The sequence below is a fragment of the Hipposideros armiger genome, unplaced genomic scaffold (assembly GCF_001890085.2).
Source record: "Hipposideros armiger isolate ML-2016 unplaced genomic scaffold, ASM189008v1 scaffold_119, whole genome shotgun sequence".
NCBI classification, from domain to species: domain Eukaryota; kingdom Metazoa; phylum Chordata; class Mammalia; order Chiroptera; family Hipposideridae; genus Hipposideros; species Hipposideros armiger.
This window is the reverse complement of record NW_017731469.1, coordinates 391,905-416,559: the sequence shown is the minus strand read 5'-3', so window position 1 is coordinate 416,559 and position 24,655 is coordinate 391,905. Positions and strand designations below refer to the sequence as shown.

Below are 24,655 nucleotides of genomic sequence, written 5' to 3'. Positions count from 1 at the left end.
AGGTTGAGCTGTTGTTCAGCGTCTTAGCTGTGGAGGGCAGTGTCACTGGCCCTCATATGTGGGATCCGAACCGGGGCCCTCCGGCGTCCCAAGCCAGTTCTTAACCTTCGCGCCACTCGGCCGGCCCTCATTCTTCTTTATAGCAGAGTAATACTCCATTGTATAAATGTACCACAGTCTCTTAATCCAGTCATCTACCGATGGGCATTTCGGTAATTTCATGGCCTCCCTTTCTAAAGGCTCCCTGCTCTCTCATCCATTCTCCATCCTGTTGCCAGATTTATCTTCCCCGAAACACAGGGCTGGTTGGAGAGACTATTGACAAAAGTTGTTTATTCAGCAAACATTTATTGAGCCTTTAATATGTGCCAGGCACTGTGCTTATGTTCATTAGTAATGCACCCTAATTTTCTGTGGCTTAAAATTTCTCAGGGTTAGCTCAAATGGTAACGCCTTTAAGCGGAATGTTTACTCTTCTAAATCAGAATTAATTCATCTCCCCATTGTGATTCAGTAGCATTTTGTTATTGTTATTGTTATTCGTTATTTGCTAGTTTTGTTACTTTTATTTATGGTTGTTTGTTACTTTTATTATAGCACTGTGTCTTTTCTCTAAAATGCAACAAATACCATCATGGAAAGAATATTGGCTCAAGAGCGAAGAAAGGAATCCTAATCTCAGGTCTGTAACTCAGTGGCTGTAGAACATTGGTGAGTGAACTTTCACTCTTTGAAAATCAGCCTACTCATCCCGTAAATGAAGACAGAAATCCCTAACTCATGGGGCTGTGTGCGGATTAAAGGAGAGAATGTCGGAAACGCATCTGACACTTAGTAGCACCGGTGCCTCTTTCGCTAGAGCAAGGGTTCTTAGCCTTCAGGGGTCTAAGGATCCCCCTGGAAAGTATCTAACATTTTGTACGTCTCAAGGCGCATTTTTCTGGAGACAGGGCCACAGCTTCCATAAATATCTCAAAGGGGTTATGAATCAAGAAGGGTTCAGAATCTCAGTGCTAGGCCATAAAGGCATTGAGGGGTTAGATCCAGCCATTCGGGGGTTTCCACGGTGCTTTCTTACGCCTAATAGGTTCGACTCTTCACAACGCTTCTTTGAAGGTGGTATCGGTACACCCACTTTTAGATGAGGAAACGAGGAGACGGAGAGTGGTCTGTAAGAGGCAGAGTTCCTAACCAATACAATACTACCGAGCACCGACTCCAGGCCAAGGACCGAGCCGGGCGCTGGGAAGCCAGCGCCAGTCAGCGCACGGCAGTGAGGTTGCCTCCCGCCTGGCAGGTTCGCTTCCCCGCCCAACGCGCGGCTGGGCGACGTCGCAGAGCTGCTGGCCGTGTGAAACCGATCCCCGGCTGCCGGGGAGAAACGCTCCCGGGCGTGGAGCACCGCCCCACACCGGCCTGGCCCCGCCCCACCGTGGTCGGTACAGTCTGACGGTTCCCAGCGTCCATCGGTGCCCCTCGGTAGTTTCCGGCAGTGATCGGGACTTTCTAACGTGCCCCCTGTTGTCTCTCGGCCGCCGTCCTCGCCACCGCCGCCCCCCTTGCGGCTCCCTCTCACCCTCCCCACAGCCGGTCAGGCTGGTGCCTCCGGCGCTACGGGCTGGGCAAGATGGCGGCCTTCGGGATCTTGAGCTACGAACACCGGCCCCTGAAGCGGCCGCGGCTGGGGCCTCCCGATGTGTACCCTCAAGATCCCAAACAGAAGGAGGTGCGTTCACAGATCGGGGCTGTGACAGGGCCGGGGGCCAGCGATCAGCAGCAGGGGAAGCGCCGAGGGGGGGGGGCGGGGCGGTCTGGTGAGAATGAAAGTCCCGAAAGGGGGAAGAGTAAAGTGGGTGGGGGAGAGTGGGACCTGGAGGGCTGGGGGGCGGTTCCTGGGCGTGAATAGAGGACGATGGAGGGGCCTGCTGGAGGCGCCCCCTACACACATACCCCTCAGAAAGTTGTCTGAGGCAGCTCGCTGAGCCGAGGCTGCTGCCAGCCTGCGAGGGAAGAGCGATGAGGCACGAGCCCTGGCTGATGGGGCATCGGAGTGACTGTGGCCCTGAGGGTGGGGTCCAAATGGACATGGGGGGGCCTAGCTCTAAATAACAGCCCGTGCTACTTAGGGACCTCCACCCTCCTTCCTGATTCTCTCCTACCCTCCTCTCCCACCACCATACCCGCAAGGGGAAAAAAAAGGCTAAAATGTTGCTTTCCTGTCTCAGGATGAACTGACAGCCTTGAATGTAAAACAAGGTTTCAATAACCAGCCTGCTGTCTCTGGGGATGAACATGGCAGTGCCAAGAACGTCAACTTCAATCCTGCCAAGGTGAGCAAACCATGCCAGGCTGAAGGAAAAGGCTGGAAGAATCTGAGAAGAAGTGAAGGCCCTGGGTTGGGAAGACTTAAAGGGCCGACCTAAGTGGCAGCTGAGTTCCTTCTCCTTCATAACCAACTGCTGCCACATTGGCATTGGCCCATCACAGGCATGGCTACCTCTGTGCCCTTTCTTCCCTCAGATCAGTTCCAACTTCAGCAGCATTATTGCAGAGAAGTTACGTTGTAACACCCTCCCTGACACTGGTCGCAGGAAGCCCCAAGTGAACCAGAAGGACAACTTCTGGCTGGTGACTGCACGATCCCAGAGTACCATTAACACCTGGTTCACTGACCTGGCTGGCACCAAGCCACTCACACAACTAGCCAAGAAGGTGAGATACTGTTTCCTGTTCTTCGGGCCAACCATGTGCGTGCATGGAGCGGGGGGGGGGGGGGGAAGGAAGCATGGGCACCAAGTACCCTCCTGTTCTCACATTAAGCTGCATGAGTGCCAGCTCGTGGGGATAAAAGAGATCTCAACCATTTGCGATGCCCATCCAGGTCCCCATTTTCAGTAAGAAGGAAGAAGTGTTTGGGTACTTAGCCAAATACACAGTACCTGTGATGCGTGCCGCCTGGCTCATTAAGATGACCTGTGCCTACTATGCAGCAATGAGTGAGACCAAGGTTAAGAAGAGACATGTCGTTGACCCCTTCATGGGTGAGTAACTCCTAATACCAGGGGTCTCTCCACTGATCACCTCAAGGAGTGATAGACCCTTGGAATCATTTTCCTTCTCATCTATATTCCTTGCTTCTGCTTGTATGTTGCATCCTCTAAGTTAGTAAGCACCGAGTATCTTGAGCATCTACTGTGTGCATGTACTGGGCTGTGAAGGTGGCTGGTACCTAATCCATGCCCTTGGGATGCTTATAGTCTAGTAGGGATGCCCCGGCATGTGCATGAATAACATCGGGAAATATTGAAAGTAGTTAAGTGTCAAAAAAAGAGGCAGAAGCTTCTTTGAAACTTCAGTGGACGGAAATATGACTTTCTTTTGGGGACTCCTGGCGAGGCTTTAGGAAGGTGAAATTTGACTAGATCCTAAGAGGATGGATAGGATTCAGAAATAATAGCAGTCCCCCCTTATTCCAGGGGGACACGTTCCAAGACCCCCAGTGGATGCATAAAACTGCAGCTAGTACCGAACCCTATATATACTATGTTTTTTTCTATCCATACATACCTATGATAAAGTTTAATTTGTAAATTAGGCAAAATAAGAGATTAACAACAGTAACTAATAATAAAATAGAACAATTATGACAATATACTGTAATAAGAGTTTTGTGAATGTGCTACCGCTCTTTAAAAATATTGTCCTGTGCTCACCCTTCTTGTAATGATGTGAGATGATACAATGCTTACGTGATGAGATGAAATGAGGTTGAATGACGTTGGCATTGTGACGTAGCATTAGGCTACTATTGACCTTCTGGTGATACATCAGAGGGAGGATTGTCTGCTTTGGGTGGTCCTGGATCATAGCGCTATGACAGTGTCGATGATTGGATGTCAGGGAACACACAATGTCGATGGTTGGGGAAATTTAATACTTTCGGACCACAGTTGACCCTGGGTAACCGAAACCACAGAAAGCAAAACCACGGATATGGGGGACCACCGTATGGTGATTGGAGGTGGGATGGGGGACAGAAGGTGCTCTAAGCAGAGGGACAGTATAAAATAGCCCTTTCCCCATCTTTCCCTTAGAATGGACTCAGATCGTCACCAAGTACTTGTGGGAGCAGTTGCAAAAGATGGCTGAGTACTACCGGCCAGGGCCTGTGGGCAGTGGGGGCTGTGGTTCCACTATAGGGCCCTTGCCCCATGATGTAGAGCTGGCAATCCGGCAGTGGGACTACAACGAGAAGCTGGCCATGTTCATGTTCCAGGTAGGAAGTAGGGCCTGTAATGGGGGGCATTGGATTGAGCCTGAGCTCGCACTCTGCTGGTAGGGAACAGGGTCAGCCTGCCACCTTGCCCCTGTTGTACTTCAATTCATTGCGTCATTGACTCTCTCTGCCTCATCTCTAAGCATCCCTGGGCCAAACCAATGCTCTTCCCGCCCCTGGTATCCACAGGATGGGATGCTGCACAGGCACGAGTTCCTGACCTGGGTGCTTGAGTGTTTTGAGAAAATTCGACCTGGAGAGGATGAGTTGCTTAAGCTGCTGCTGCCTCTGCTGCTTCGAGTAAGGCCTAGGATTGGGGGAGGGGGGGGGTTGAGGCAGGGTTTGAGGAGGGGTAAGACTTGAGAGCAGGGTGCCTAGGGTAGAACTGGGGACTTTGTTCGTTTTCTTTGCAGTACTCCGGGGAATTCGTTCAGTCTGCGTACCTCTCCCGCCGCCTTGCCTACTTCTGTACCCGGAGACTGGCCCTGCAACTGGATGGCATGAGCAGTCACTCGTCTCATGTTATGTCTGCTCAGTCGACAAGCACACTGCCCACTACGCCTGCTCCTCAGCCCCCAACTAGCAGCACACCTCCGACACCCTTTAGTGACCTGCTTATGTGCCCTCAGCACCGGCCCCTGGTGTTTGGCCTCAGCTGTATCCTTCAGGTAGGGACTGGGTTTGCCCAAGGGCAAGTTGACAGGTGTCCCAATGGGAGTTGGGTGCCTGTCCTGGAGAATGGGGGTGATTCAGAATTGGAGGGGACAGTCGGCACTGAGTACTTCCTTGGGAATTACTGCTTCTCATTCATGGGGTGTTAGTTCCTTTTCGGTTCCTCAGTTCTCTTCCAGGGTTAAATAGTAGGCCCAAAGGCTTTTAGGATGCCGGGGGGAGGCTCAGAGATCGCATGATGCCACCCCAGGGACTCCGCATAAGTTTGGATGGGAACTCTAAGGGTTGGCTGTAATAGTGGATGGAATTCTAGAGAGATCACCCTGGCACCTTGGTCTGACTTGTGTTTCCTGTCTGGAAGACCATCCTCCTGTGTTGTCCTAGTGCCCTGGTTTGGCACTACTCGCTGACTGATAGCCGAATTAAGACTGGCTCACCACTTGACCACCTGCCTATTGCCCCCTCCAACCTGCCCATGCCAGAGGGCAACAGTGCCTTCACTCAGCAGGTAGGTCGGACCAATCGCCTGCTAACCCCAGGCTGGGAGGCGAGGCTCCATTACGTTTTCAGGAATAGCGAGTCGGAGTCAGGCACTGTTCTTTTAGGCCAGGCCCCTGGCCTTTGGCCTGCCTTGGTACCCGGACATCCTTACAACCTTCCTTTCCCATCTCACAGGTCCGTGCAAAGTTGCGGGAGATTGAGCAGCAGATCAAGGACCGAGGACAGGCAGTCGAGGTTCGCTGGTCTTTTGATAAGTGCCAGGAAGCTACTGCAGGTGGGTGCCAGGGGAAAGGTAATAAGAAGGATGTTTGCGGGAAGGATGAATAGTGAGGACACCCAGGCCTCAGTTGGATGCAGTGGGCCTCTATTTCAGGCCCCTTTGCCACTTTCGCTCCTTAGGCTTCACCATTGGACGGGTGCTCCACACTCTGGAAGTGCTGGACAGCCATAGTTTTGAGCGCTCTGACTTCAGCAACTCCCTGGATTCCCTTTGTAACCGAATCTTTGGATTGGGGCCCAGCAAGGATGGGCATGAGGTAAGCAAGGAGGGGACCCGAAGGAGTAGCAAACATCATGAGAGTGACGGTATGTGTTGGGGGGCAGGCACGGAAGTGAGGGGCTATCTCGAGACCATCTTACTACTGCCTAAGGTGTTTGAAGATGGGACCCAGTTTTTCAGAAGTGGGAACTCGGTTCTTTGTCTGCAGCCCTTTTTTACTCACCCCTGTCTTCTTGGGCCTCTAGATCTCATCAGATGACGATGCGGTGGTGTCACTGCTGTGTGAATGGGCTGTCAGCTGCAAGCGTTCTGGTCGGCACCGTGCTATGGTGGTAGCCAAGCTGCTGGAGAAGAGACAGGCAGAGATCGAGGCTGAGGTTAGGGGCAGAGAGTGAGCTAAGAGTGTGATTGGCCAGGAGGGCAGTGGCAGCTGGGCTTGGAGCCGGACGGAGCCGGTGGTGGGACCACAGTTGAAGTTGTGGAATCAAGAAGTGGTAGAGAGCCGACAGGGGAAGTTGAGGACAAAAGGCACAAGTAGAAAGGAGTGGATTGATGTCGGAGGCTAGAGTCGCAATCAAGGCCTCAGTGGGGAGGTGGTAAAGAGCATGGAGGTCAAAGCGGGGATACAAGTGAAAAGCTTGGGGCGGTGGTTCCTGCGTTACACACAGAGGAAGGAGTGAAGAAACAGGTAGAAACCAATCCTGCAGTTTGTGCTCTCATCTCACAGCGTTGTGGAGACTCAGAAGCCGCCGATGAGAAAGGCTCCATCGCCTCTGGCTCCCTCTCTGCTCCCAGTGCTCCCATTTTCCAGGATGTCCTCCTGCAGTTTCTGGATACACAGGCTCCCATGCTGAGTATGGACCCCTGCCACCCCTTGCTCACCTCGGCCTAGACTCAGTTACCCGTCATTGTCATCAGAGAGCATAATTAAGGGCCTTCTGGTATATATTTCTGTCTTGGGCTCTCTGCAGAATGACTTTCGTTGATATTGGGGTGTCAGAAAAGTCATGATGTATTTTTCTATGTTTTTCGTTGCAAAAATGCATCATGACTTTCCCGACAACCCAATAATTCTAGTCATTGGTCATCTTCTAGTTTAACAGAATAGAGAAATAAAGAGAAGAATAAAAACCAAAGTGTGCCATCGAAGCACTGTCACATATACTCAGGAGCAAGGATGCTGCACTCCTTTATGAGATGGCGTGGGGGGCAGGAGGTGGGGAGCAGCCACACTTCATTCCCCAGCAGTTTTTGACTTGGTTTCTTTGTTGTTGCTGGTTCGTCTTCCCGCCCACCTCAGGCACTCTAGGAGGAGCATGCCTTAGATGGGTCCGTCTCTCTTCCTGCCCATGTCTTTTCTGCTTTCCTAACTCAGCTTTTCTCGTTCCTTCTCCCTCCAGCGGATCCCCGGAGTGAGAGTGAGCGGGTGGAGTTCTTTAACTTGGTACTGCTGTTCTGTGAGCTCATCCGACATGATGTTTTCTCCCACAACATGTACACTTGCACCCTCATCTCCCGAGGGGACCTTGCCTTTGGAGCCCCCGGTCCCCGGCCTCCCTCTCCCTTTGACGACCCTGCCGATGACCCGGAGCGCAAGGAGGCCGAGGGCAGCAGCAGTAGCAAGCTGGAGGTGAGCGAGCTTTTCCTGGCCCTCGATAGTTTCCCACCATGCTGCCATCCTCCTGCTGCTGCAGTCCCCTCCTAATGAGGGTGGTGTCTAGTCAGCACTTTGCATCTACCAGGCACTGTCACGGCATTCCTTTCCGTTTATTTGATCCCTCACAACCGCCCTGTGATGTACTGTTGTCCTCACTTTAAAGCTGAAGGAAACTGAGGCCCGTGGTGGTAAAATGACTGGTCAAGGCTTGAATCCAGATCCCGTGCTTCCCCAGCATGCTGTCCTCTCTCCATCTCCCCGTCAGCGTTTCTAGATGGTGGGTGGGGAGCAGCTCCCTGGCTAAAGCAAGTCCGCTTGTGTTCTCTGCCCCAGGATCCAGGGCTCTCGGAGTCTATGGACATCGACCCAAGTTCCAGTGTACTTTTTGAGGACATGGAGAAGCCTGACTTCTCAGTAAGTTGGAGCCTGGTGTGGAAGAAGCCAGCTCCGGGGCCCTCCCCGCCCTGAAGATTCTCTGTGCACCCGGATCCTGTCTGCTTCCTCTGAACGTTCTGCCCTCTTGCCTTCCTTAGCTCTTCTCCCCGACGATGCCCTGTGAGGGGAAGGGCAGTCCGTCCCCGGAGAAAGCAGACGTCGACAAGGAGATGAAGCCACCGCCCAAAGAGAAGCTGGAAGGGACTCTCGGGGTCCTTTATGACCAGCCGCGCCATGTGCAATATGCCACGCACTTTCCCATTCCCCAGGTACTCCCCCACCCCCGCCACACCCCACACCCGGTGACCCTGTGTTTTGAGGCCAGGTTTCTGGTCAAGGACCATGCGGAGGGTCGGAGCTGTTCTAGAGGGTTCGGTGTGCGGGGCAGGGCCGGAGCACTGGGCTGCCGAGGGGCATGGCGCATGCTTTTAAGAGGAGGAAAGAGGTCCTGCCCAGTCTGACGGTGCCGCTGGGGTGCAGGAGGAGTCGTGCAGCCATGAGTGCAACCAGCGCTTGGTCGTACTGTTTGGGGTGGGAAAGCAGCGAGATGATGCCCGTCATGCCATCAAGAAAATCACCAAGGATATCCTGAAGGTTCTCAACCGCAAGGGCACAGCGGAAACTGGTGGGTGTGAGGCTCCTTAAGCAGATCTCCCCCAAAGAGTGCCCTAGTCAGTCTTCCCTTCACCAGCATAGGGCACTCCCAGTCATGTCCCGATAGCCTGTCTCTTGGGGTCTCCTGAGAGCTCTAGTCCTTTTGAAACTTCCCCCCTCGTTCCCCCCCTCTGCAGACCAGCTTGCTCCTATTGTGCCTCTGAATCCTGGAGACCTGACATTCTTAGGTACCTCACAGTAAGCCCCGTGCTGCCCGCCCTCCCTCGCCCTTCCCTCCCTCACCCTAGCACCTCCCCATACGTACTCCTCCAAGGTCCACATAGCCTGTGGTCCTCAAAACCGTCACTTCACTGCCCCCTTCCCTTCATCCCTCGCCCACCCCTTCCTCAGCCCTCCCTTCCCATCTTCCCTCTTCCTTCACTCCCTGCCTCCCATCCCCCTTCCTTCCCCACCCACCCATAGCCTTCTCTCCATACACCCCCTCCCTCCCCCAGTAAACTCGTTCTCTTCCCTGCCCTGACTGGCCCCTTTCAACTGTCCCCTCAGGTGGGGAGGATGGGCAGAAGCGGCGGCGCAACCGGCCTGAAGCCTTCCCCACTGCTGAAGATATCTTTGCTAAGTTCCAGCACCTTTCCCACTATGACCAACACCAGGTCACGGCTCAGGTGTGGCCTAAGTCCAGCCCCTTCCCGCCCTCGGGCCTCCTGTCCTGCTATCCTTTCCTCATCTTTTCCCTGCCCTAGGCAGGTTAAGCGTCCTGGTCTCATCCCCTTCCACTACCACCCTTTCCTGCTTTGCCCGCCTGTCTGCACTCCCATCTCACTCCCACTGCCCTTATCAGGTCTCCCGGAATGTTCTGGAGCAGATCACGAGCTTTGCCCTTGGCATGTCATACCACTTGCCTCTGGTGCAGCACGTGCAGTTCATCTTCGACCTCATGGAATATTCGCTCAGCATTAGTGGCCTCATCGACTTTGCCATTCAGGTGGAGAACTTGGGCTGCCCAGAGTGGGGGAGGAGTTGGTGCTGCATAGCGTCAGAAGGGCATTACCTAGGGGGTGGGGTGAGGGAGCATCAGCTAAGATGGCAAGAATAGAGGCTCAAGTGTCCCCTGGGGAGGCTCAAGACATCAGAGCAGGGGCACAGATTGTCTTTCCACTGTGGAGGTCCTAGAGTCGTATCCTGGAGACTGACTGTGTGCATCACTGATGCAACTGCTGTCCTTGATAGAATAAAGGACAGTGGCCTATGGCAATAGGGCCCTTCCAAACCGAGGCAGTGGCAGCAGGCTGGGGCTGGGCCTGGCCGTGGTGGTTTCTTTGAAGGAAGGGGCTTGTACATCACATGCCAGGCCTCTTATTTCTCACCCCAACTCTGCTAGCTCCTGAATGAACTGAGTGTTGTCGAGGCCGAGTTGCTTCTCAAATCCTCGGACCTGGTGGGCAGCTACACTACCAGCCTGTGCCTGTGCATTGTGGCTGTCCTGCGACACTATCATGCCTGCCTCATCCTCAACCAGGACCAGATGGCACAGGTCTTTGAGGGGTAAGCAGGGCTTCGAAGTCAGCAAACACACAGGGCTCTGGTGAACGTGGGGAGGAAGTGGCCTGCGAAGAGCACAGGGATTCTCAGCGTGGGGAAGTGTGTGCCATTTGTGCCATTCTGGAGGGGAGGGGAGGGGAGGGGAGGGGAGGATCTGTCCGAGGGACTTGGATCTGGGTCCAGGGACCTTTGTGCCCTGGCTCCTGCACTCTGTCTTCGGACCCTCCTGACCGTGCCTCCTTGACAGGCTGTTTGGCGTGGTGAAGCATGGCATGAACCGGCCGGATGGGTCCTCTGCGGAACGCTGTATCCTTGCTTACCTCTATGATCTGTACACCTCCTGTAGCCATTTAAAGAGCAAATTTGGGGAGCTGTTCAGGTAAGAGAGGTGGGAGGTCAGGGGTAGAGAGTGGGACCTTGTCCTGTCTCCTTTCCATTGCCGCCCAACTCGGCAGCCTGCCTTCTCTGGGGCTGTGGCCTTGGTTCCTGAGAACGGGCCTTCTTCCTCGGCCTTGTCTCCAGCCCATCCTGTGGGGCCTACACTCCCTGCCTCCAGAGGCCCCTGCACCTTCTTCTCACTGGCTTCCTTTCTTGCCCAGTCTGCTTTGTCCCTTCTCCCTTTCCCTTGTCCCAGGGTCCCTTGTTGCTCCCCCTTCCTGAGCATCCCTCTACGTCACCAGCCCGTCAACACTACTATTACCTTTCCCCGCCCTGCAGTGACTTCTGCTCCAAGGTGAAGAATACCATCTACTGCAATGTGGAGCCATCAGAATCCAATATGCGTTGGGCACCCGAGTTCATGATTGACACTCTGGAAAACCCTGCCGCTCACACGTTCACGTACACAGGGCTAGGCAAGAGTCTTAGTGAGAACCCTGCTAACCGCTACAGCTTTGTCTGCAATGCCCTTATGCACGTCTGTGTGGGGCACCATGATCCCGATAGGTATGGGGCGTACTGAGTGAGGAGTGGGCACCGTGCTCCGGCCCATATTGGGAGGGATGAGATGCCCGGGAGGTACTGCAGCCTTGGTCATTGATGAGTCTGCTTTCGCAGAACAAGAGTTTTCCTGAGGGCGCTTGTACTTTTCCCCAGGGTGAATGACATCGCAATCCTGTGTGCGGAGCTGACTGGCTACTGCAAGTCCCTGAGCGCAGAATGGCTGGGTGTCCTTAAGGCCTTGTGCTGCTCGTCTAACAACGGCACCTGTGGCTTCAACGACCTCCTGTGCAATGTGGATGTGAGACAGGGCGGGCTCCTGCTAGGGCGCGGGCCAGTTCCCAGGGCAGGCTGGGCCAGGGCAGATTTCTGGGGACTGGAGCAGGCGCCCTCTCTCCACACTCAGTCGTCACGTCTGTCTGCTTTTCCTCCAGGTCAGTGACTTGTCTTTTCATGACTCGCTGGCTACTTTTGTTGCCATCCTTATCGCTCGGCAGTGTTTGCTCCTGGAGGATCTGATTCGCTGTGCTGCCATCCCTTCACTCCTTAATGCTGGTGAACTGGCAACCCCGAAGCCCTACAATTCCTGCACCCCAAATTTCACTGCACATTCGATGGCCACACTCTTAGTGTTCAGTGTGGGGCTCCCTGGCATCAGCAGAGGCCTCGGGCGGGGCAGGGGGGAGCCCTGGTCTTCCCATCTTGTGACCCTTCAAGGAACTGCCTTTATACAGCCAAACAGGTGGCAGTTCCAACCTCCTCTGGCATTATCTTGCTTTTGCTCCTTTTGCCTGAGTTCAGCTCCCCTGTTAGCGCCCACCCCCCAAACCCACATGCAGCCCGCCTTCATCTTTCATCCTTCATCCTCCATCCTGCCCTATCTGCTCTGTCTTCCTTTTTTCAGCTTGCAGTGAGCAGGACTCCGAGCCAGGGGCCCGGCTTACCTGCCGCATCCTCCTCCACCTTTTCAAGACACCTCAACTCAATCCTTGCCAGTCGGATGGAAGTAAGTGACCTGTCTGGAGCCAGCCAGCAGTAGAAAGAGTGGCTACCCGCCCCCCACACAACAGTTCCCTGCTGCTTCCCCTGACTTCAGCTCCCTCCCCAGACAAGCCTACAGTAGGAATCCGCTCCTCCTGTGACCGCCACCTGCTGGCTGCGTCCCAGAACCGCATCGTGGATGGAGCCGTGTTTGCTGTTCTCAAGGCTGTGTTTGTACTTGGTATGGGGGTAGGAAGGGAGTGGGGCCAGAAGTGTGTCTAGGGTGGAGCGCCAGCAAAACTACAAAGGACAGTCTTTCTCTCTCCTGAAGGTGGTCTCCCTGACCTTTGGGGAGGAGAGCAGGGAGGGAAGTATATTTCTGTCCCATAGGGCATGACTTGGGGAACTGCTGCCCTGTGGGTCTGGGCTGGGTCTCCCCACAGTGTTCGGATCTCACTCTGCCCTCCCTATCTCCCGCCTGTGGGCCACAGGGGATGCAGAGCTCAAGGGTTCAGGCTTCACTGTGACAGGAGGGACAGAAGAACTTCCAGAGGAGGAGGGAGGAGGTGGCAGTGGCGGTCGGAGGCAGGGTGGCCGCAGCATCTCTGTGGAGACAGCCAGTCTGGATGTGTATGCCAAGTACGTGCTGCGCAGCATCTGCCAACAGGTCAGTGTCACCTTCCCCCACCCCTCCTGAATGCCTCTCTATAATATAGTCCTGTTTCCAGCCATGAGCACGACACCTCCCTACCATACATCACATCCCTCAGCAAGCCCCAGCCCGTCGCCTTCGCTCCTGGCCCCCCTCGCTGGCTGCCCCAGTGCCCTGACAGCTAGCTCCCTCAGGAATGGGTAGGAGAACGTTGCCTTAAGTCGTTGTGTGAGGACAGCAATGACCTCCAAGACCCCGTGCTGAGTAGTGCCCAGGCCCAGCGCCTCATGCAGCTCATCTGCTACCCACATCGACTGCTGGACAGTGAGGATGGCGACAACCCCCAGCGGCAGCGCATTAAGCGGATTCTCCAGGTAGGCCAAGGTCGCATGGGCCTTGAAGGGGGCCATGGGGCCTGAGCCTGGGGGGGGAACCATGCAACCTTGAGGGAAACAGAACGGGAGTTAGTAGGAAGATGAACAAGAATGTGGGCGAGAGGTGGTGAGAGAAACGGCTCCAGCATGGGTTTGGAGGTCAAGGCCAAGCGGTCTGGACTCTGGGATAACCTGCCGGCTGATGGCACAGCCGTCTGGGTGGGGTAGGACTGTTGCTTATCAGTGGGAGGCCTCGTTTCTGGCGTTTTGGACATGGCTCAGTAATGGGTACTGAGCATCTACTGCATATGGAGTGTCTGCTTCGTGCTGGGTACTGTGCTCAGCACTCTGTACACATTCTCATTTAATCTTTCTGACCCTGTGAAGTAGCTATGAGGATTCCTGTTTGACCAGTGAGGAAACAGAGGTTATGACATTCAATAACTTGCCAGGTCACACTGCTAGTATGTGAACCCAGGTGTACCCATGTCCTTTCTGCTCCACCTCGCTGCTTCAGACAGTTGGGTAAAGGCTGGAAAAATAAAGCCATTGAAGGAGAAGCTAAAGGAATGAGGCCTCTTCAGCCCAGAAGAGATAATGCGGAAGAGAGATTAGCTAACAGTAGCCTTGGGGTCTGCAAAGGACTTTCAGCAGCTGGTTTGAAATCGGAGATGCGGGCTTCAACTTTAACATCAAGGATTTAGCTAAAGTGTTAAGCAAAACTTCCTTGTGCTGAGGAACGTGAGGCCCTGGGACAGCAGGCTGAGGACATGTGAAGTCTTTCCTGAACCGCTTTTAAAATAGGATAGGTTGGTCAACCATTTTGGGTTATTTAGGTGTAGTGTTTCCTAAAGCTGCGGCCAGAGGAGTCCCTTTCAGTATGTGATTCGAGGCTGTGAGAGATCAGGAAGTGGCCTCGGGGTGACATGATGATGACTAGCTTGGGGCTGGGGGTCTCTCGCACAGAACTTGGACCAGTGGACCATGCGCCAGTCTTCCTTGGAGCTGCAGCTCATGATCAAGCAGACCCCGAACAATGTGAGTGGTGCCCACTCCATGTGGCGGAGGTGGGCCGCCATGGAAGAGCCTTGGTCCTACCTGGGGCTCTTGAGATAAGAGAGGATGGGAAGAGGGCAGATGTGTGGAGCCGATGATAAGGGAACTGGGTTGGGAGTGTCGGGGCTCTCAGCTGTGAGGAAGGCTGGCAGCGATGGTGCTGGTGGAGGCTGTTTCTATGGCCACAACCGCAAGGAGGTTTGTCAAGGAGAAGACAGTGGGGAATTGGAGAAATACGCAGGTGCTGGAGGGCACGGCCCCCAGCACAGTGGTGTCCGACCCACCCATCAGCCCCCATGGGTGCCTTCCTGTGCCCTCATCTCCCGTCTCCCCTACCATCTGTTCCCCCCCCCGCTACCCATTTAGCACCCCTGTGCCTTTCCTCCTCCCCAGGAGATGAACTCCCTCTTAGAGAACATCGCCAAAGCCACAATTGAGGTTTTTCAACAGTCAGCAGAGACAGGGTCCTCTTCTGGAAACACTGCAAGCAACATGGCCAGCAGCAGCAAGACCAAGCCCGTGCTCAGGTTGGGTAGACACGTGTTAGGACCCAGGCCCTTGTGAGTTTCTCTGCTGGCCACCTGGAGATGGGTGCCGGGCGTGGCCGTGAGGATTGGGGAGGATTGGGGAGGATTGGGGAGGACGGATTGCCCTAACCGAGCCTGGCTGCTCTGTAACCCGGTGGACTCCATCTGTCCTCCAGCTCTCTGGAGCGCTCTGGTGTCTGGCTGGTGGCCCCTCTCATTGCTAAACTGCCCACCTCAGTCCAGGGGCATGTGCTGAAGGCTGCTGGGGAAGAATTGGAGAAGGGCCAGCACCTGGGCTCCTCTTCCCGCAAAGAACGTGATCGACAGAAGCAGAAGAGGTAGAGCCGCTGGCGGGGGTGGGATCGAGGGGGGGAAAGGAGAGGAAGCGGGTCCACAAAGGAACACTGGAGGCACAGGCGGAAGATAAAATCCATGGAAAAGTGGAAAGGCGGAGGGCAAGCGTGAGCACGGTTGAGCAAGAGGCTGGACCTTATGAGAATAGAACCTGGGGCCTGGGCAGTGAGTTGGAAGTTGCCTGGTCTCCATGGTCCCGTTGTTGTGTTTTTCTGTCCCTCCCGTGTCCAGCATGTCCCTGTTGAGCCAGCAGCCTTTCTTGTCCCTGGTGCTGACGTGTCTGAAAGGGCAAGATGAGCAGCGTGAGGGACTCCTTACGTCCCTCTACAGCCAGGTGCACCAGGTACAGGCCTCTGGCCCACGGAGCTGGGCAGGAGGGCAGACAGGATGCAGCCAGGTGGCCACTGTGTCCCCAGAGCCTCCAGGGCTCTCCGGTGAACACGTGGGCACCTCGGAATGGAAACGAGGCTGTCCCCGAGCTGCGTGATATTTGTTTCTGTCTTAGATTGTGAATAATTGGCGAGATGACCAGTACTTGGATGACTGCAAACCTAAGCAGCTCATGCATGAGGCCCTCAAACTGCGGCTCAACCTGGTGAGAAGGAGGAAGGGGTGCGGTGAGGATGGAGGGCCAGGCCCTCATAGGCTTCCAGCACTCAGCAGCTCTCAGAGAGGACATGGGGCCCGAAAGTGGTTGAGGAGACTGGACCCCAGCAGGGGCTCTGCCGCCATCCTCCCACATTCTGGCCGGGCTCGAGAAGACTCAGAACCCCATTTTGCAATGTTGAATGGAATCCAACTCCCATGATTTTATAAGTGAGGGCCCAAGGCCCAGAGATGTCAGTTGTTCACTCACTGGCCCGAGACCATATAGTGAATCCCAGACACACCTGGTGCATTGACCTCAGGTGTCCCAAGTGCACCCCAGCCACGCCCTTCAGCGCTGGGCAAAGCCCATCTGACGGAGCTGTGCTGGCCCGGCAGGTGGGGGGCATGTTTGACACGGTGCAGCGCAGCACACAGCAGACCACAGAGTGGGCGGTGCTTCTCCTGGAGATTATCATCAGCGGCACTGTGGACATGCAGTCCAACAAGTAAAGCATGCCCTCCCTCCGCCTCAGTGCCCATGCCAACCCTCTGCCCCCAGCAGATGCCCACAGAGGCCCTGGCTTTCCCTCCCAGTCCTGATGCCCTCAGCAGCGCTCTCTGCTTTGTCCGGCCTGAGGCCTTCGCCCTTCGCCCTCACCTAGTCCTTCCCTGGTTTTATCCCTGGCTTCCTGCCATAGCGAGCTCTTCACTACGGTACTGGACATGCTGAGTGTGCTCATCAATGGGACCCTGGCTGCCGACATGTCCAGCATCTCTCAAGGCAGCATGGAGGAAAACAAACGTGCCTACATGAACCTGGTGAAGAAGCTACAGGTGAGTGGAGGAGGCAAGGGTGACGCTGGGGAGATGGACCCTCCTTCGTCCCCTGTTCCCGGACCTTCCAGTGACTGGCCAGCCTCAGGGCCTTTGCTCTGGCCAGAGCCCCCAGCCTTCCCTTTTGCATTTGTTTCCCTTTGATATTTGCACAGCCAGGTTCCGTGCTGTCCCCAGACTTCCCGTCCCTCTGTTTCTGTACCCTTGAACTCGTGTCCCATCTTCTTGTACCTACAGAAAGAGTTGGGGGAGCGCCAGTCAGACAGTCTGGAAAAGGTTCGCCAGCTGCTGCCGCTGCCCAAGCAGACCCGAGATGTCATCACCTGTGAGCCACAGGGCTCCCTTATTGACACCAAGGGCAACAAGATTGCTGGCTTTGATTCCATCTTCAAGAAGGAGGCACGTTCCATTGTCTTTCCGCCCCACCCCTGCCTCCCACCCCAACCCCCACCCATAGCTGTGCCCCCCTTTGGACAAGAGCCTTTCCTGCATCTGCCTTGTAGCTACAAAGGGTTGTCAGGCTAGGGCAGGGGTCGGCAAACTTTTGAGATGGAAGAGCCAATCCTGTCCCTCACAATTTAAAAATTATTCAAGAGCCATAAAACAAATGACATCACCATTATGTGAATAATATCCTTTAAAAATTTTATAAATGAAACTACGATAGTTTTACTTTCATTTTCAATTTTACTTTAGAGCCACATGTATGTACCCAAAGAGCTGCATGTGGCTCGCGAGCCACAGTTTGCCGACCCCTGGGCTAGGGCGTCCATTGGGCTGTGCAGTGAGAGCCACCTGTGAGATGCTGAGCTCATCACTTGACTTTCCTTACATTCTCCCCCCTCCATCTTGGGAGTCTCACCCTGTTTCCTTGGTTCGTCCCTTTACCCCTACCCGCCACTTTGCAATCCTACCCACCTTTTAACATGTCGCCCATTTCTCAGCACCCCACTCTCCTCTTTCCTCTGCCCCACCTGCCTCCTGCCCTTCTGCACCCCTCTGCTTGACTGACCGCCCCTATCTCCGCCCCTGCATTTCTCTCCCCCAGCCCCCACCTTTTCACAATTGTCTCTTTCCCCTGTCTGTCAGTGGCGCTATTTGTTCAGGAACCATGTCGTTATGTATAGTAGAGAGGGAGAGAAAAAGAGGGTGCAGGAACTAAAATCCAGAGTCAACCCATGGACGGGCACACTGTCTTCATTTTCGTGGCCCTCCTGTGTCTGTCTGTGCCCCTGTCTGTGTCTCTGCCTGCCTGCCTTTCTGCCTCTCTCTCTCTCTCCCCACCCGTCCCTTTGCCTCTCTCTCTGCCTGTCTTTAGTCTCCATTTGTGTCTTCCCCTGAATGTCTGTCTGTCTGCTCCCCCACCCATCACCCTGTCTCTTCTGTGTGCATATATGTGTGTCCGTGTCCACCTGTCTTCCTCTCGCCCTCTCCCCTGAATCTGCCCATGACTTTCCTTGGTTGTCAGTGGGCAGTTCCCCTTCCTCCACGTCCTCAAGGTCTGGCTTCTTCTCCCGGAGCAGGGTCTGCAGGTTTCCACCAAACAGAAGATCTCTCCCTGGGATCTTTTTGAGGGCTTGAAGCCATCAGCGCCACTGTCCTGGGGCTGGTTTGGAACAGTCCGGGTGGACCGGCGAGTGGCCCGGGGAGAGGAGCAGCAGCGCCTGTTGCTTTACCACACGCACCTGAGGCCCCGGCCGCGGGCCTATTTCCTGGAGCCACTTCCGCTGCCACCCGAAGATGAGGAGCCCCCTGCTCCCACCCTGCTGGAACCTGAGAAAAAGGCTCCAGAGCCCCCGAAAACTGACAAAGCTGGAGCTACCCCAGCCAGCACTGAGGAGCGCAAGAAAAAGTCCACCAAGGGCAAGAAACGCAGCCAGCCCGCTGCCAAGACGGAGGTTCGTGCCGCCCCGAGCCACTGCTTCCACAGCCTCTGTCTCTCGATGATTCTGCCCAGGTTCTGGCTTGTGGGCGGGGCAGGGGGAGGGTGGCGTGTGGGGCAGACTGCCTTTGGAATTAACACATTAACCATCCAGCACCTGTCAGGCCTCCCAGCCCATCTCAGCCCAGCCTCCTCCCGTTCCCCCTCTGCCGTTCACACAGGACTATGGAATGGGCCCGGGACGGAGTGGCCCCTATGGTGTGACGGTGCCTCCGGACCTCTTGCACCACGCGAACCCTGGCTCCATCCCACACATTAGCTACAGGCCGGGCTCCATAGGCCTGTACACCCAGAACCAGCCACTACCTGCAGGTGAGCCCCCGCCCGGGGAGGAGGGGCTTACCTGCCCACCCCTGCCACCTGGAGAGCTCAGCCTGCTCCCGTTTCCAGGTGGCCCTCGCGTGGACCCGTACCGCCCTGTGCGCTTACCAATGCAGAAACTGCCGGCCCGGCCACCTTACCCTGGGGTGCTGCCCACAACTGTGACAGGCGTCATGGGACTAGAACCGTCGTCTTACAAGGCCTCTGTGTACCGACAGCAGCAGCCTGCGGTGCCCCAAGGACAGCGCCTTCGCCAGCAGCTTCAGGCAAAGATAGTGAGAGGGGCTGTAGGGCGGGCCCTCAGGGAGAGGGGCATTTGTGGGACACTCGGAATCTTCACAAGACGTGCAGAGTGGGGGACACAGGGGACGAGATGGTGGAAAGTGTTGCCTCCGTCTGAGTGGGTCTCCTTTTCCCCTTTACCAGAATCAGGGGATATTGGGCCAGCCATCTGTCCACCAGATGACTCCCACCTCTTCCTACGGTTTGCAGACCTCCCAGGTAAGGGCCAAGACGGTGAGGACTGGGGAGCGTGACGCAAGTTGCCATGCACAGCCTTGGCCCTGACAGCCTCTCTCTGCCTTCCCTCCAGGGCTATACTCCTTATGTTTCTCATGTGGGATTGCAGCAACACACAGGCCCTGCAGGTACCATGGTGCCCCCCAGCTACTCCAGCCAGCCTTATCAGAGCACCCACCCTTCTACCAATCCTACTCTTGTAGATCCCACTCGCCACCTGCAACAGCGGCCCAGTGGCTATGTGCACCAGCAGGCCCCAAGCTACGGACATGGGCTGAGCTCCACTCAAAGGTACCCAAGGGAGTGGGGGGTCGTGAACACAGCGTGTGACCGGGGAAAGCTTGTGTCTGGCGGGGATGGGACGAGTCAGACCTGCAGACGCCCAGAACACTTAGCTGGCCGGGTCACCTATTGTCACAAAATGCCAGAGCCAGAAGGGACCCTGGTGACCAGTAGTCTCACACCTACTTCCCCAGCATTTCTTTGAGGCCCAGAGAGGGACAGTCATTCATAGGACCATGATAAGGGGAAATCTGGGGTGCCTGGATGTACTGCACGATCAGGAGTCATCAAGCCAGCATTAGAGCAACCCGCCAGCGGACTGCACTCACGAACACACCGTCCTGCTGTGCTGAGCGGCAGTCAAACCTTAGCTGAGGCCTTGTGATCATGGTTCGAGGCTCCGCGGCTTAGGGTGTAGGACACTGGGGGTGGACCTTTTTTTTAGGCAAAGGCCTTTCCTTAGAAGTGTGCGGCCAGTGCGATGCTAGGACTGGGGGGGTGTGAGGAAAGATACTAGAAAAATGACCAAGTCCCTCACCACAAAGAATGGTTAGTGGGGGAGATGAGACATACGCAAAAGAGCACTTAGACAATGCTCTGAGGATGGAGTAATCAGGTGTGCAGTTGTGTGCTGTGAAGTCAAATGAGGGTCCAGAAAAGGTGGCTGCTATCATGGTGGGTCTACTCAGCAGAGAGTGTCATGAAGGATGTCAGGCTGGCGTTGGTCTTGGAGGAATTGCTCTGGTTTGGGTTTGTGGGAGGAGAAGGAAGGGGGCTCCAGGTAGAGGACATAGCATGAACAGACACATGGGGACCCAAATGAGCAGGGTGGCTGGGAGGACGGGTAGGAGAAGAGCTTGGATGGAGCTAAGACCTGTGTGAGGGAGGTCGTGGAGGTAGGCCAGCAGTGGGCAGGCTTGAGAGGGCTGTGGATGCTCAGTTCACAACTGAGTCCCAGGAAGGGCTCTTGTGATCCGGAAAGTGACATGATGAGTTGGGTGTGTGGAGAGATTGGTATGGAATGCGTGGAGAGGACGCATAGGGAAGGTGCAAGAGGATGTGAGCCGGGGCCGGTCGGCAGCGTGGTGCGGCGATGTGCAGCCCGGGGTAAGGAGGGTGGAAGGAACCGTAGAAGTCAATTGTCTTTAAGCCCCTGAAATGTTAGTGGGGTCACCACTGCTAATGGAAACCTTAGTGAGTGTTTCTAAAATGCCTGTCCTGTACTGAGACTGTTTTTCATTTTCATAAGAGAAAACTAGCTATACCAGATTGAATAATTCCTAACCATGAAGGTTATAAGATGCCAAGATGGGGTGGTGTGTTCAGTCTCCTCATCTGCCCCGCTAGAAAGCTGTCAGAACCCGAAAGGGCTCTTCCGGTTGGTGACAGGGAATGAGTGAAATGAAGTGCCAAAGTATCTCTCAGGGTAGGACCCTGGACATGCCTGCCTCTCCCCGGGCCCTGTGTCTTTGCAGGTTTTCGCAACAGAGCCTGCAGCAAACACCCATGATGGGCGCCCTGACCCCGCTGGGCACCCAGGGCGTGCAGGCTGCCGTGCGCTCGGCCTCCATCGTGCCTGAGCAGCAGCCACAGCCGCAGCCGCAGCCGCAGCCGCAACAACAGTACCACATCCGGCAGCAGCAGCAGCAGCAGCTCCTGCGGGTAAGGCCCGGGGACTTCATCGAACCCGGGAGCCCGGCAGCCACCCCGGCTCCTCCAAGCTGTCATCCGGACTGACTGTGGCACTGCCCGAAAAGCACCTAGCACACTGGCTGGCACGCGCTGGGGCTAGGAAGTCACTCCCCCTGGTTTCTGGGGGTCCTGCTGGGACAGAGTTGGGGCTTGTCTGGGATCCTCTAGATTGGGTTTCTGTGTCTGTAGTTTCTGAGGAGGGAGGGTGGTGCACCCAGACTTTTCTTCCTGCTGCTGCTTCCCCACTGCCATGCCTCCACCTGGCCACCCCAGTGCTCAGCTACTTTGCTCTCCTTCAAGTATCTTGTGTGTTCTCGTAGCAGCAGCAGCAGCAACAGCAGCAGCAGCAGCAGCAACAACAACAACAACAGCAGCAGCAGCAGCAACAACAACAACAAGCACACCAGCAGCAGCAGCAGCAACAGCAGCAACAGCAACAGCAGCAGGCGGCTCCACCCCAGCCGCAGCCCCAGCCCCAGTCCCAGCCCCAGGTACCTGCAGGCTCAGGGACAGTTGCCCAGCTTGGGCACACAGAGAGTGAACTGGGTTGGGGACAGCGTGCCATGGGGCGGAGGGGGGCGGCAGAGCACGGCACTCTAAAAAGGGGTCAGGACATAAGGATGGACCAGGAAGAGGAAGGTTCTAAGTAGAAAGTTCGAGTTCAGTGTCCCACTGGCCATCTCCACCTCAGTTCCAGCGCCAGGGGCTTCAGCAGACGCAGCAACAGCAACAGACAGCAGCTTTGGTCCGGCAGCTGCAACAACAGCTCTCCAGTAAGCCTGCCTCCCTGCCCAGGAAAGCCCCATGGAATGAATGGGGGGGGGCAAGTAGCCGAGGTTGTGGGGGGCAGCCTTGCACTCCATCCCTTCCCCTGGCACCGGAATGGCTCTCCACATGCTTGGCCTCCCTGATCCTCTGGTTTTTCACAGATACCCAGCCACAGCCCAGCACCAACATATTTGGACGCTACTGAGCCACCTGGAGAAGCAGCTTGTGCACTGGATGTGGCCCCACCCTTTCCTCTGAACCCCCACTTCCCTTACCGGGGTAGCATCAGGACTGGTTGGGGCTCTTCCCTCAGGCTCCATTTTGAATGAATTTTTCGTATTTTTGTTAATGTCAGACATGGAGCTGTTGGGTTTTGTATATTATTTATATAGAGACCCCGGAGCTGTTGCACCCAATACACAGAGCTTCTTTGCAAAGGGCGCCTGTGACTTCTGCATGTCTGGGAAGGGTGGGCCTGCGGGAGCTGAGAGCCTTCGTTCTGATCACTTTGTCTCCCTACTTCCCTTTTACCCCCCTAAATGTCTCAGTTCAATTTGGATTTCTACACTCTCTTCCCTTCACCAAACGGGCACCATATTACAGTTTGGGCCCTTCGTCTCTTCACAAGGGCAGCTGACCTGAGCTAGATCACACAGCTTCTGGGCAGCTTTTCTCCACGGCAAATAGACCACTGGGATGGGGGCGGGGCCGCCACGCCAGAGGAAGAATCCATGGAACCTGATTCGCGTCCTCCCACCCATCCCTCACGTATGCGGGGTTTGGAACTGGCTTCAGGGTGGATGGGGTGTCAGACACTGCCTACCCTTTTCGCCACCTTGTGTGGTCCTCATCATGCACAGAGCCATATCCTAGGCTGAGACCTTCCCTGAGGGTTACGTTTCTGGGGTGAAAACTGCCCTCCACTCAGAAATGTCACCATCAAGCAGGTGGTGAGAGGCTGGTGGGGTTCCAGGAGGAAGAGAGACCAGTAAAAGGAAGCATCCTTTTCTCTGTGCTCTGCTGCTGGGACTCCTTGTTTTCACACGACCCACCTTAGCAGTTACCCAGGGTAACTTGCTCACTCCTACTTTACAGTAGAGAGAACTCAAAACTGTTGCTCCAGAGTCACAGTTGGAACTGTGCAGGGCCATTCTGAGCCACCTTGCCTTCAGGTTGGGGGCCCTAGATCTGAGGCTCCCGGAGAGCCAGCTGCTTCACTGCAGTGGAGTCTTCTTCCGGTGTGCCAGCTGAGGCTGGAAGAGCATCAGCCTCAGCCTGATCCTGTTCATGGGCAGGTGGCACAGGTTGACTTGACAACTTCAGGATAACATCCAAGCCATAATCACACTGTATCTCTGGGAAGGGTCAAGCGTGCCGGGTAAACCAGGAGTGGCAATCCGTACCCAGGTTATCAAAAATTTTAAAAGTACAATAAACGCCCTCTTTGTGGTCCACAAAGTGTGGGACTTAGCAAGTTTAAGAGTTGTGTGCTCAAGGAATAGAGCTCCCCGACAGGGCAAAGGCAAACATAACTGCAGCTTTCTCCTGCCGTGCTCTATCCTGATGATCAAACGAGGAGGACAAAAAAAGGGGGAGAGGCTTGGCTGCATAACGGACACTCAGAGGGGCTTGGGGTCGGGGGTGGGGCTACACAAACTGGACAGGTGCACCACATAGAGAACACGGCAGAGACAGCCAGATCTGGAGGGAGGGAGAGACAAGTGGGACGACTGGCATGCTGGCAGTCGGATGCTCCCATGCTCCCGGTGAAAGGAACAGCATTGACCTTTGGGATAGTGTCAGGATGAAGGCAAAGTGCCCCCCACTGGTACACGTGCTGAGGACAGGTGAGGGGTGCTGAATGAGGTGGAGGCAGGTCTTTGTGGAGTATGATGGGGCTCCTGCAGGCAGTGCCTCAGTTTCTCCCTTTGTCTCAAGGTCTCGAGCTTTGCAGGTAAAGTTTGGACTAGCTGCCCTGGAAGGTCACCTGTTTGTGATTTGAGGGTGTGTGTGTGTGTGTGTGTGTGTGTGTGTGTGTGTGTGTGTGTGTGACAGCATGGAAGGAATTGGGCCATGCCCCAGGACTTGAGCCATCTCTGGCACAAAAGGAGTTAATGGCAGGGACCGCGCCCCCCCGTGTCCGGGCACGCGCAGCGCGCCCCCTCGGTGCGCGGGCACAGCAGCCAGGCTGCCGGAGAGCAGATCTCGGGAATTCGGGTGCGGAGCCCTTGGCCTGGAGGCGATATGGGTGGTCCGCTGCCCGGTTCAGTCGCTCGCAACAGCCCGGGGAACAGGTGAGGCCGCCTGCCCCGGTCTCTCATCCTTTAGCTGCCCGTACCTTGCCCTGAACCGATCCCCTCCCAATCCTGGGCTCCTCCACTCTCCAGCCAGCGCTTGCCATCCTTCTCAACCCCATGTTCTCCATCGGCACCCCTGACCCACGGTCCTCACCCGCTCCCCTTCCCCACTCCACATCCTCGCTGAAACCCGCATCCTTATCATCCACAGCCCGGCCGGTATGCTCATCAAAATACCCCTAATGAGGGCCCCCAGCCCCATCCCTGTATTGCACATTGCCAGGCCCCCCTCCCCCGCAGTGCAGCCCCATCCCTCTTCCATCACAGCCAGG

At 55.6% G+C, this 24,655-nt stretch overlaps 2 protein-coding genes across 10 annotated transcripts in view; both read left to right on the top strand.

The window, feature by feature from the left end:
* The first annotated feature begins 1,208 nt into the window (after window positions 1–1,208).
* MED12 (mediator complex subunit 12) lies at window positions 1,209–22,463 on the top strand. Of its 7 annotated transcripts, XM_019648059.1 has the most exons (46): window positions 1,210–1,726; window positions 2,226–2,330; window positions 2,521–2,712; window positions 2,882–3,041; window positions 4,095–4,276; window positions 4,466–4,576; window positions 4,690–4,944; window positions 5,310–5,456; window positions 5,624–5,723; window positions 5,849–5,985; window positions 6,194–6,325; window positions 6,676–6,802; window positions 7,349–7,578; window positions 7,939–8,019; window positions 8,139–8,309; window positions 8,521–8,665; window positions 8,832–8,882; window positions 9,202–9,320; window positions 9,497–9,640; window positions 10,037–10,200; window positions 10,445–10,576; window positions 10,915–11,142; window positions 11,293–11,437; window positions 11,571–11,691; window positions 12,041–12,142; window positions 12,245–12,358; window positions 12,609–12,784; window positions 12,964–13,143; window positions 14,110–14,181; window positions 14,593–14,726; window positions 14,903–15,064; window positions 15,312–15,423; window positions 15,586–15,675; window positions 16,065–16,174; window positions 16,367–16,502; window positions 16,740–16,901; window positions 18,026–18,400; window positions 18,606–18,756; window positions 18,835–19,040; window positions 19,192–19,266; window positions 19,358–19,412; window positions 19,488–19,575; window positions 21,042–21,228; window positions 21,600–21,749; window positions 21,950–22,031; window positions 22,188–22,463. In XM_019648059.1, exons 1-46 carry the CDS (start codon window positions 1,628–1,630, stop codon window positions 22,229–22,231), a joined length of 6,441 nt encoding a protein of 2,146 aa, XP_019503604.1. In that variant the 5' UTR covers window positions 1,210–1,627; the 3' UTR covers window positions 22,232–22,463. The 7 variants fall into 7 exon arrangements, with proteins under 7 accessions (XP_019503600.1, XP_019503604.1, XP_019503603.1 ...); XM_019648058.1 differs by having other exon boundaries at window positions 19,358–19,575; window positions 21,579–21,749; XM_019648055.1 differs by lacking the exons at window positions 21,600–21,749; window positions 21,950–22,031; window positions 22,188–22,463 and having other exon boundaries at window positions 1,209–1,726; window positions 14,593–14,759; window positions 21,042–21,581.
* Window positions 22,464–24,201: 1,738 nt separating this feature from the next.
* NLGN3 (neuroligin 3) overlaps window positions 24,202–24,655 on the top strand; it is a 23,488-nt gene continuing 23,034 nt past the window's right edge. For all 3 annotated transcript variants that reach the window (XM_019648042.1, XM_019648041.1, XM_019648039.1), the window contains exon 1: window positions 24,202–24,320. The gene's annotated coding sequence lies outside the window, so the exon portion shown is untranslated. The remainder of the gene's footprint in view (window positions 24,321–24,655) is intronic.